This window comes from Ictidomys tridecemlineatus, chromosome X, assembly GCF_052094955.1.
Source record: "Ictidomys tridecemlineatus isolate mIctTri1 chromosome X, mIctTri1.hap1, whole genome shotgun sequence".
NCBI classification, from domain to species: domain Eukaryota; kingdom Metazoa; phylum Chordata; class Mammalia; order Rodentia; family Sciuridae; genus Ictidomys; species Ictidomys tridecemlineatus.
In genome coordinates this window covers 86,822,053-86,834,330 of record NC_135493.1, presented here as the reverse complement: position 1 = coordinate 86,834,330, position 12,278 = coordinate 86,822,053, and the positions used below count along the sequence as shown (strand labels likewise).

General features: G+C 40.2%; 1 protein-coding gene across 1 annotated transcript in view; it reads left to right on the top strand.

Annotated features, from left to right (window-relative positions):
* Dgkk (diacylglycerol kinase kappa) overlaps positions 1 to 12,278 on the top strand; it is a 134,132-nt gene that overhangs the window by 106,187 nt on the left and 15,667 nt on the right. The window contains exons 13-20 of the mRNA XM_078034871.1: positions 1,437 to 1,528; positions 2,376 to 2,475; positions 4,035 to 4,263; positions 6,051 to 6,158; positions 6,619 to 6,715; positions 8,733 to 8,840; positions 11,528 to 11,624; positions 11,899 to 12,006. Of these exons, the coding sequence (XP_077890997.1) occupies positions 1,437 to 1,528; positions 2,376 to 2,475; positions 4,035 to 4,263; positions 6,051 to 6,158; positions 6,619 to 6,715; positions 8,733 to 8,840; positions 11,528 to 11,624; positions 11,899 to 12,006 (939 nt within the window). The remainder of the gene's footprint in view (positions 1 to 1,436; positions 1,529 to 2,375; positions 2,476 to 4,034; positions 4,264 to 6,050; positions 6,159 to 6,618; positions 6,716 to 8,732; positions 8,841 to 11,527; positions 11,625 to 11,898; positions 12,007 to 12,278) is intronic.

The window sequence follows — 12,278 nt, the reverse complement described above, 5'->3', positions numbered from 1 at the left end:
TGGCCAGTTGTGCCCATGGGTCAGGCTGGGAGCAGTCACTCCTTGCTGCCTTGGATCAGGCAATGTTCCCCCTTAGCTGACCTCCCTCTGGCTATGGTTATGGGTGCCTGCCACTTTAGTATCCTGCGATACTCATGCAACTTCTCCTAGTAGCCTTCTGTCCATTGCCACCATCTGGAAACTGGATATCTATGTTACTGGATATTCAGGCAGCTTCCCTTTGGTACAGCCCTATGATCAAGGGGACAGTCCCTAGTCTTCCCATGGTGCTTCCTCCCACTCTCAGGAGCTAGGACTGGTGCATTTCTAATGGATCCACTTTTCTTGGATTGGGGTCAAAGTTGCCTTGCTTCTCCATTTTTCCTGGGGTCCATGGAAGCTGTGCAGACCTTTCCACCTCTGCCCAGGCCACAAGGAGGCTGAGTAGAGTACTGGATTAGGTGCATTTCCCCATGCAGGTCTGCTCCACCTACTCCCTTTGTTTGCATGAGGGGGAGGGGGGTCTCAGCAGCAGCAATTCCTCTAGAAGTTCTTTTTAGCCAGATTCTGAAGAGGTGTCTGCACAGGACTTCCTGGGTTTAATCTGCAGCTGTCTGGATATGGGAAGATGCCTTGTTGATTGAAAGGGGTGACTGGTTGGCTGAGGGCTCCACAAAATGGCTGAAGACCCCCCAGCACAGCTTCCTTTTCATGATTTGGTTTTAAGTTGTTGTCTGCTTCAAGGACACTGCCATTCCCACCACACTTGAAATTTTACTTGCCTTTCCAAACGTTTTGAAGTGGGTGAGCTTAAGAGTTTTTCTGCTCCCTCTTTCTCTCTCTGTGGCCCCTCCCCTTTGCCCCCACCCTGGTCTGGGTTCGGGGTTGGAGAACTCTGCACACATTTCTATTCTGATAACCTATCCTCCAGTCTCTCCAGATCTCAGAGTTTGTAATATTGAGTCTTAGAGCATTCATTTTGTCACCCACCTCTCAATCCTGCTTTTCCTTCACTACCTCCTTTCTGTGTTATATGGAAGTCAGGACTCAACACCTAACTCCCTTCTGCCATCTTTTCTCCACCATTTCCTGGATTTCAGGGCACCTTGCATTTTCCCTATGGTTCTTTGAGTACCTGTGTATCACAGAAACCTAGGGCTCCTGAACATAGGAGGAGTATAGAAATGTATCTGAAGAATCTTCATCTGAGTTTCTGATGACTAATTTAAATAAGAAGACACAGAATATGTCTCTTATTTTTAGAATGACTGAAGAGCCACGATTATCTCTGGGGACCTTCAACAAGAATTCTTTGATTGTGATTATTTCCAGAAAGGCAGTTGAGTTGTTCACAAGAGTCAGGAAGAAATAATTAGGCTGTGGGGTGGGTGAGGATGGGCAGCATGCTAGGTCACAGTGCTAAGACTTCAGGGCTCTATACTTGTTTCCTCCCCTAGACTGCTGCCATCCAACACGTAGAATCTGCAACCACCGAGTTGAACAAAGTCCTGAGGGCCAAGTTCCCCACAGAGATGATCATTGCAACCAGGTCAGTATTCCTTTCTCTCTGGTTCTTTAGGGGTAATTTTGCCCCTCACAGACTCTTCCAAGGACATACATAGGGCTCATTTTGATACCCTGAGTTGTTGAGGCCAAGGAAAGTGTGTAATTATATTTCCTAATTGGATCTCTCCCAACTCAAACCTCCTGAATACAAAGTTTCAGAAAAAAAGATACTATTGGGTTGAGAGGTCCAGCCACTCCAAAAGCACAAAACTGCAAGCCAGGTATTTGGAAGGAAGGTAACAGGAGGGAAATGCAACACTCTAGACCATTCAACAGCTCCTATACCATGTTTTCCATCTTTGACACTGGGAAAGATCTCTATAGTACCTACCTACTTATAGCTGCTCTTTCATAACCTGAGCAACACATTCCTCCTCCCAAATATGTCAGTCATTCATTCTTCCCCTGTTCATACTCAAGCTATCACACTCTCCTTTGCAAACTAGTCCCCACAGGGAGAGCCTTCCTGATGTCATTATGTTTATACTTTATTATTGAGGCCCTTGAATCAGAGCTGATTGACCCAGGGCAAAAACCTGACCTAACTTGAATCAAATAAATGCTCTATTTTGGAAATGCAGAATTAGGACTAAAAAATCCTAGTCAACCTGCCTTAGATACTTCATTTGGAAAGTGGTTTGAAACTGAACTGAAGTGGAAGTGGAGCATATTTTACCATATATATGGGGGGAGCAGTAAAGGGGGGAAGGTTGGAGAGAAAAAGACAGAGAGAAAGGGAGGAGAGATGAGGAAAGAGAGAGAAAAAGATGTAAGATAGGGCTCTGGACTGCATGGTCCATGTCACATCATGCCTTCTATCTTCTTTCCAGATTCTTGTGCTCAGCAGTGGAAGATTTTGTGGAAGATATTGTAAAGGCCTGGAGTCAGATAAAGCAGAACAACACAGCAGTACAGTCTGTGATTTTGAAGGTAAGTCTCTTTTCCTTTTGTCTTTTTGTCCTCCATTTTTGTGGAGCCAGGGATCCCTTTTACAATGAAAGCAAATGTGACAAAATATATGATACTTGTTTTTCTGTGCCTGACTTATTCCCTTAACATGATGTCCTCTGGTTCCATTCATTTTCCTGAAAATGACATTATTTCATTCTTTTTTTATGACTGAATAATACACCATTGTGTATATAGACCATATTTTATTTATCCATTCACCTGTTGAAGAACACCTCAGCTAATTATATATCCTAGCTACTATAAATAGTGCCATAATAAAAATAGGGAGTGGGATAGCTGGATCATATGGGATTTCTATTTTTTTTGAGAAACCTCCATACTGTTTCCATAGTGGCTGTATTAATTTACATTACCATCAACAGCATATAAGGGTTCCTTGAATGAGACAGGGACTTGGGGGAAGAGGGAGGGAGAGGAAGGTGAGAGAGAACAGAAGGGAGGGAGGACATGATTAATACATGATATATGCATATATGGAAATATCACAGTAAAATCCATGAATTTGTACAATTAATATGTGTAATAAAAATCATGGAGAAAAGGAATGTAAAAATAACTCATTAATAATTTTATGTTGATTACATATTAAAATGGCAGTATTTCAGATTTTTTTAAAACAAAGCAAACATGCCTCTTACTGGGAATTGTAAAAGAAAAACAAGGAAGGGCAACTGTTGAGCCTTCCTGATGGGGAGGGTTCAAACTTGTCACCCCCCATGTTTTGCCAAATAAAGAATGGCATATGCATGTATACACACATGCTGTGTAGCTAGCATATGTCAAACATCTGCTCACAACTAGACACAACTGTGCACTAAGTATATATACCAGAACATACTTGAAAATAAGCACATATAAACACTCACTAGAATTATGCCTGCATTAACCTCTGTAACAACAATAGCTAACACTTACATTGCACTTATTCTTGCCAGAGACTGTTCTAAGTGCTCTTAATGTATTAATTTATTGAAACCTGACAGCTGCCCTAGAATATAAAGGAATAAAGAGGTTAAGTAATTTGCTTCACATCATAAACCATTAAGTGATAAAGCTAGGAATGAAAATAATAAATCCTGCAGCAAATGTATATCTTCAAGCATACACTCATACAAAAGCAGCTAGCAACACCCGTGCAGAGACCATCCACATCTACATGAGCATGCCCATGAACATGCCATCCAGAAATGTTTATCTTTCCTAAAGTTTTCCATGTTATACATCATTTTATAGGCCAGTCTGGCTCAAGAAAGACTTGGAAACATATATTGATGCCTGAGGCTTCTCAGAAACAAATGATGCATGTTTGATTTCCCCAATACCCTTTGGGTATCTCATCATATCTAGCCCTGTATTTCTTTCCCCATATGTTTGATCTCCTATTATGTGATTTTTCTATGCTCAGAAAACTACTACATTTTGTCATCTCTCCCCCTACCCCTACCCCAACTCCTTATTCTGTCCTGTCAGTCTCTGGTCCCTCATAACAATGAGCCATTTCCTTCCTCTCTTTACAGAGTGACTTAATGTATGATAAGCTCAGTGTCCTGATTGATGTCCTGGCTGAGGAGGCAGCAGCTACCTCTGCTGAGAAAAGTGCTACAGTATACACAGATGGTGGCAAGGCAGATGGAAAGCCCTTCGTCCCTCAAGTAGACCACATAGCCAAGTACAAGTTGGAGCTGGCCACAAAGGCCCAGAATCTCCAGAAATCCTTGAAGCTCATCATATTCCAGGTTGAACAAGGTATGGGGCCTAGGGTTTTGATGACTGAAGTAGGGGAAAGAGAAGGTTCCAATGGATGGTCGATTGGTTTCCCTCATTCTGGGTTTGCTGTCTGACCTTACTACCTAAATTTGATTAGATTCTGCATTCATATTGTATTGAAAGTCAGTCCTCAGAGTACTAATTTGAAATGCTTCAGTCATGATAAGTTGCCACTTTGGCTACTCCTATCTCCCAGGCAGTCAACTAACACTAATGTTAAACAATTACGGGTGCTAAGAGACCTGGTTCAAAGCTCTGTTATCTCCCACCCCTAGTCATGCAACCTGTGCTCCTGTTTGTTTTCAACCTGTTACTCATTTAAACAGGAAATGGTGTTCATGTCTGCATGTCTGACAAAGTATTAATCAGAGATAAGGCCCTCAAAGTAATCCTGATGGCCCTCACATTGATTGCCGTTACCCAGGACTCAGAAGAATATACAATCTCTGACTCAGTTTGAAAACCTTTTCAACTCCCCCAACTTCTTCACCTAACATTTTGGTGACCACTTCTTCCACACATGCTTTATTTATTTATTTATTTATTTATTTATTTATTTATTTATTTGTTTATTTTGTGAACATGGTATATTGCTTTATTTTAGTCTTCTCCCCCAGCACTATTAAATATCTATTAGTATTATTTTTCTTTTTTATTGATTTTATTATTTTTTTTAAATACATGACAACAGTGGAATGCATTATAACCCTTATTACACATATAGAGCACAATGATTCTTTTAAAAATCAGAAGATGGTGAAAGACCAAACGTGTTCTAATTGAATTACTGAAATTGAGCAGAAGTCCTGAGTAGCAAGGGATTCCTTTTGGCTGGCCTTTGACTTTTAGCCTGGTACTTTCCCCTGCCTTGGTACCTGTAGGCACAAAACCCCAGTCATGTTTATAAGGAATAAAGAAAGTCTCCCTTATGCATTGTGGATGAATTAAACAGCCAGTTCACCTGTATTTCTATAGTTAGTTTCCAAGTAAATGAAGATCAGATTAATCTGAACATCCCACCACTCTGTCACAACTGAAGCTCCGTCTGCTCTATCAACATGTTAGATTTATAGGTTTGGAGCTATGGGACAAATCAAGTTTCCTTGGTAGGGTAAGAATTGAACCTATGAGCTAAGGCAGGCTGAGCACCTGAGCTGTACCACACATAGGCTGGAGAAAGGAAGGAGATATCCCAAGTGTTTTAGGTATGGGTGAGATAATTGAGTAAAAGAGTGGCATGCTCCTAGAGACCCAAGTCTAGACAAAAGTCCTGTAAGTCAACAAACTAACAGAATGGAGGTGGAAGAGCAGAGAGTTTCCTACCCTGCTCCCCAATTCCCTAGTCCCAAGCTTCTACTCACAATCATGTATATGGGTGACAAAAAAGAGTACCAGGAAGATAGAGAAAGTTAAGACATGGCTATGAAAGCCATGGCAATAGCACAAGACAAGCTGAGCGCAGGCCTGCATACCACAGGAGGATGGTGAATTGTGCCAGCATGCACAACATAGTGAAACTCACTCCAAACCAAAGAAGAAAAAGAAAGAAAAGAGAAAAACGGAAAGGGAGTACAAAGGGCATCATGGAGGAGATATGATGGTCAAATGGGAGTGTCCATTGTCTACACACACACTGACTAGCATTAACTAACAAAATAAATGTTCAATAAATGTGACCCATCCTCATTCCCTCTATTCTTTCTTCCTTCCATTCCTCTTTCCCTCCCTCCCTCCCTCCCTTCCTTCCTTCCATGTTTTCTCTATAGTTCTGGATGAAGAAAGCAGACAGACAATATCAGTTAAGAACTTTGCATCAACTCTCTTCCTGGAAGACTATGACTCAGAGGATTTTAACCAGATGAGCCCAAGACATCGTAAGGATCTTTCTCTTCTTCTTCTGTTATTCTAGACTTCTTCATGTCATTTAGTTTCCAAAGAATAAATATATGTTCTTCATGCATCCTCTTAATCATAATCCTACTCTGCAGTAGAGAGCCCCCTCCCTTTTTCAAAGACCTTATACTATGAAATCTCATGTGTCAATGACCAGAATAATGATCCCATTACACACTTTGAAAAGGCTGCACTGATGAAAGCAGAGATTTGAGGCTGTTTTCACTGCCAACAAAGAAGCAGACCAGCCTTACTATTCCCTCAGTGAAAGTCCCAGTCTATCTAAGAGGATCCTCTTTGCAATGAGCACACTGCATGTTATTTAGGAGAAAGTCATGGAGCTTGACCCACCCCCAACAGGGAAAATAAGATCAAATACAAGCAGGCAGAAAGGCTCCTAATGTTTGCATCTGACACTAAAGAGATGTCCTTTGTGTCTAGGTTCTCGTCGTGGCACTTTGTCGTCTATACCTTCTCTCAAAAGTGAAGACCTAGATAACCTTAACTTGGAACACTTATATTTTACACCTGAAACAATGTAAGTATCTAGTCCAATTACTTTTTGATGTCTTCTTCCTGGTTAAAAGCACAGCCTAGGGATAGAGTCAATTCCCAACTCTACTTACTAGTTGTATGATGACACAGTAGCTTAACCAATGTGATCCTCGTGTTCCTCACATGTAATGAAGATAAATAGAACATGCAACATAGGTTTGTTGTATTTATTGTTTTCATATATAAGACGTACTTGCAGAAAAAATACTTGCATTGAGCAGTGCATGGCATTCAAAGTTAAGTGTTATTGTTAGCAGTTACTATCATTATTAGAAACACATAATACATGTTAGTTGTTATTTCAGAGGACTTGTTTTTCCAGTGCTGCCTTTAACCATAAATGGTTGAAGTACTAAAGAAGTCACTAAGGGACTAGGTAGAAAATCTAAGGACATCTGTCTCAATAGTACTACTCCTTTGGACTATTACCAGCAGCCAAATTCTTCCACATTCTCTCATCTTGCCTTCCATTAAGAAGATCAGTTGAGTCTGGGGTTGTGGCTCAGTGGTGGAGCACTTGCCTAACATTTGTGAGGCACTGGGTTCCATTCTCAGCACCATGTATAAGTAAATAAAAATAAAAGTCCATTGACAACTAAAAAAATTAAACAAATATAAAAAAGAAGATCAATTAGATATCAGTTAGAGAAAGTCCAATTTTAGGACTAAGGTTAATCTCATATGAGGGATGTTGGCTCGGTTGAGTAACGAATACAAAAATCATCTGTGATCCAATACCTGAACTGTATCCATTTTCAGATTCTCCAAAGGATACAACTAGAAATTATTTGTTTTCTTTTTTTTCTTTTTTTATTGGTTGTTCAAAACATTACAAAGCTCATGACATATCATCTTTCATACATTTGATTCAAGTGAGTTATGAACTCCCATTTTTACCCCAAATACAAATTGCAGAATCACATCAGTTACACATTCACATTTTTACATAATGCCATATTAGTGACTGTTGTATTCTGCTGCCTTTCCTATCCCCTACTACCCCCCCTCCCCTCCCCTCCCATCTTCCCTCTTTACCTAATCTGTTGTTGTTCAGTTCTCTCCCTTGTTTTTCCCCCCCTTTCCCCTCACAACCTCTTATATGTGATTTCATATAACGTTGAGGGTTAATTATTTGTTTTCTTAAGCAATTTGTTTAAGAAAACAATTCTTATTCCTATCTCCAATTTTCACAGTCCCCATATCACCACTAGTTTAAGTTTATGTCTACCCAGTGAGCTTTGATACATAGTATGCCAGCAAATGTTTAAAAAACATCTCTCAGAGATAGGGAAGCATTGATTTAATCTTGGTGTAAACCTCCCATCCTGGCCTATTTCAAGCCACTAATATAATGTCATTGAAGGTAGAGTTGGGAACGGATATGCATAATCAGTTTACATGAGCTGGTATGACCTGACTCTAGCACCCCACTAGTTTTGATGTTGACACCCTAGATGGATACAGGAAACTCAAAAGTCTACTTGGGTTTTGGGTGAGTGCATATGTGTCCTCTTTTATCAGTTGTGCCCTCCAAAGGTGTGGTCACTTTGCGTTTTGACATGAAAGTATTACAAAGAAGTCAGACGTCACTAAAAGCAATAGTGCAGACTTCACTGCCATAATACATTTGTATCTGGTATGCTCAAAAGTTTATTATGAGAATAAGCCAATGACTCTCTTTCCCTCTATTATATTTGGAAAATATGAGTCACTCATATTTGAGGCCTCCAAAGATGAGTAAGATCATGAATGTTACTTTTTTACTGAGCCCCAATCACATTGACGCTTCCCAACTGGCTGGGAACCCTCTCTTACAGCTGACAGGCTGGTTGTTAACACAATAGAACATCTACATGTGCCTCTCAAGGGCATTATGCATTGTGCCTAATGCAGCAGAGGCCTTGTCTCAGTGATTTTCCATCAGGCAGATGAAGTCTACAACCCAATGACAGCATCACTTCCTTCTTGCATCATTCTGTCCTTTTCTTGGCTCATTTCAGACGCTTCAAAGAAAAGTGTGTCATGAACAACTACTTTGGAATTGGGCTGGATGCTAAAATTTCTCTGGAGTTCAACACCAGAAGAGAAGAACATCCAGGACAATACAAGTAAGGGGGAAAAAACCCTCCTCCCCTTCCTACATGCAAACACGCAATGACAATACACATAGGTCCCTTACCTCTCAGACAAGCAATGGAAAAAAAGGGCTCCTTGGGAAGTAAAATACACTGGTCCCAAGACTAGCCTAGTTGTTCAGCTTGCTCCAAATGTTGGGCTGGTCTGTAATCACTGCACTGGCCTACTGAACTTGGAGTTCTCATCATGGTCTAAATCTGTGAATTGCTATAAGTATAGCTTCCTGTGTTAGTATTATTGAGAACAGATTACATTGACTCAAGTTAGCAAATTTCTTATCTTTTTTTTCTGCCTGTGAGAGCTTAACTAGATTGTAACAGGAGTTTTAGTTCTGTTCTTGTTTGGAAAGATTACAAAATATCAAAGATCCCCCTAATTGTTCTTGGTATTCATAACCTGGTTCCTCTAGACCCGTTGATTTCACCCTATCTAGCATTGGCCTGCTTGGCACTTTGTGGTACATTTTTACTTCAGACATACCCTAAGGTAGCCTCACAGTCCTTATAAATTGAAACTATAGATAAAAAGAGGCATACCGCTCTACCTGACCCCTGCGATTGCTGTTAGAAACTCTTTCTCAGAACAGACCAGGGGTGAGGAATAAGTATTTTATCTGATAGGTGGTTTACAAATAGTTTCTTCTAGTCTATTGATTGTCTTTTCATTTTCTTAGTGAAATGTTCTACATTTTAAAAGTTTTGAATTTTGATAAAGTCCAATTCCTTATTTTTTTTCCTTTATGATCCATGCTTTTGATGCCATATCAAAGAAATATTTGCCTAACTCAGGGTCTTGAAAATTTGCTCCTAAGTTTTCTTCTAAAAATTTCATTGTTTTAGCTCTTACATTTAGTTCGATAATCCACTTTGAGTTTGTTTTTTTTTGTATGATGGGGTCTAAATTCATCCTTTTGCATGAAGATATCCAGTTATCCTAGCACCATGTTTTTTTTAAAAAAAAAAAAAAACTATCCTTTCCCCAGTGAATTGTGTTGGCATCTTTGTCAAAAATCAATTGACCCCAGTAGCTCAGGAGGCTGGGGCAGGAGGATCACGAGATCAAAGCCAGCCTCAGCAATTTAGCAATGCCCTAAGCAACTCAGCAAGACCTTGTCTCTAAATAAAATATTAAAAAGGTCTGACAATATGGCTCAGTGATTAAGTGCCTGTGGTACATAAATAAATAAATAAATAAATAAATAAATAAATAAATAAATAAATAAATAAATAAATAAAACAATTGACCATATATGTAATGATGGTTTATTTCTGGACTCTTGTGTTCCATTGATCTATGTACCTATCCTGTGCAAGTAACAAATTGCCTTGATACCTGTGGCCTTATTGTAATTCTTAAGTTGGAAGATGAAAGTCCTCCAACTTTGCTTTGTTTTTTTCCAGAATTGTTTTGGTTTCTCTATGTGCTTTACATTCCCATATAATTAAACCTCTATTTTATAGATGAGTAAACTAAAGTGCCCAGAAAATTTTTGGCTTCAAATAGGGTTCAAATAAGGTTGTGCTAGCCTTACATTTCACAACTCATTCCCTCGCTGGGCAAGGTGGCACACAACTATAATCTCAGTGATTTGGGTGCATGAGGCAGGAGGTTTGCAAGTTCAAGGCCAGCCTTAGCAAATTAGGGAGGCTCTAAGCAACTTAGCAAGACCCTGTCTCAATATAAAAATGGCTGGGGATGTAGCTCAGTGGTAAAGTACTCCTGGTACCAAACAAAAACAAAAATAAAAAAAAACCCTCATCCCCTGTGGTTGCTCATGTGGTTGCTCATGTGATAGCTCATTTCTGTGGCTATACTTTAAAAGCTCATAGTAAGCAATACTATGACTGTAGCTGCCTACCTGTTTTTATCAGAGGTCCTACAGTCAGCAGGACCCTGTTCTTTCCAACACCATCCTGAGTCTCCCAGTTTCTTACGTGTCTCATATTCTCTCCACTGGCTCACTATCTAAAAGCTCCTTACTAAGCCTGGCCTTATTCTATGACACTGAATTAAGTATTTAATATAAGGCTCTGGTATTTGGAAAAGTTCTCCACTTTGTCAGAAAAGTCACTGCTTCAAAAAATTGCAGTCCAAGAATCAGATGTTTCATATAAAATTGATTCTAGGCCCCTGAAATTTTGCACTCCTGGAATGGCACATGCCAGGGTAACTGATTTGTATCAGCCAGCTATGCTCACGGATTTTGGTGAGTATTACTTTCTAAATATAGCCTGTTTCTTCCAAGTCGGGACCAATATTTAGCAGCAAGGAGAAGTGGAAAATTTATTCATCAATAGGATACTGAAGCTTCAACGGAGCCCAGGGATTCATTCCTGCATGTGTTTGCATTAGAACACCAGTTACATTATCCCAACAGCCCCTCCAGTTTTTTGTTTTTTTTTTTGATACCCAGGAATTGAACTCAGGGGCACTTAACCACTGAGCCACATCCCCAGCCCTCTTTATTTTTTATTTTGAGACAGGGTGTCACTAAGTTGCTTAGGGCCTCACTAAATTGCTGAGGCTGGCCTCCAACTTGTGATCCTCCTGCCTCAGCCTCCAGACCCGCTGGGATGGGTGTGCACCACCATGCCTTGGCTCTGTTAATCTTTGTATTATTCACCTTATGACCATCTTTCTCTTCTTTGTCTTCCTGTAGCAGCCGCTTTAAGAACAAGATATGGTATGGCCTTCTGGGAAGCAAGGAACTTCTGCAACGCTCTTACAGGAAACTGGAAGAACGAGTGCATCTAGAGGTTAGTAGAAAAAGGAGTGGTCCTTCCTGGGCAATGGAGAAGGGAAACCTCATGGCCTTGGAAATCAACTTTCCACTATATCCTTGGTTATTACCAAGCTTTAACTGTGATCCTCACTCACAGCTCATAGGAGAAAGGCAGAAAGATGGATTTCTATTGTACGGATAAGCAAATAATAGTATGAAGAGAAGACAGAGCCTTTTCCCATCTCTGTAAATGTCCCTTCACATTGGTATCTGAAAGTCAGCTAATGAGAGCTTATCTTTCCTTTCAGTGTGATGGAGAACCCATCTCCTTGCCAAACCTGCAAGGCATTGTAGTGCTCAACATTACCAGTTATGCTGGAGGTGTCAACTTCTGGGGAAGCAACACAGCGACTGCAGTGAGTATGGAACAAGGAATGGGGTGGGAGAAAAGCATGACCCTGCTAAGTCCTCTCAGAAAGTAGAGTGGGTCGACTACAGTGGGAAGTGGACAATGTGAGGAGGGAACATAGACTGGAAACTTCTATTAGTAGCCACAGTAGACTCAGGTTTTTATTTATTTGTTTGTTTGTTTGTTTGTTTATGTTGCAGGGATTGAGCCCAAGGGTGCTTAACCACTTAGCCACATCCCCAGCTCTTTTTATTTTTATTTATTTATTTTTTTACTTTG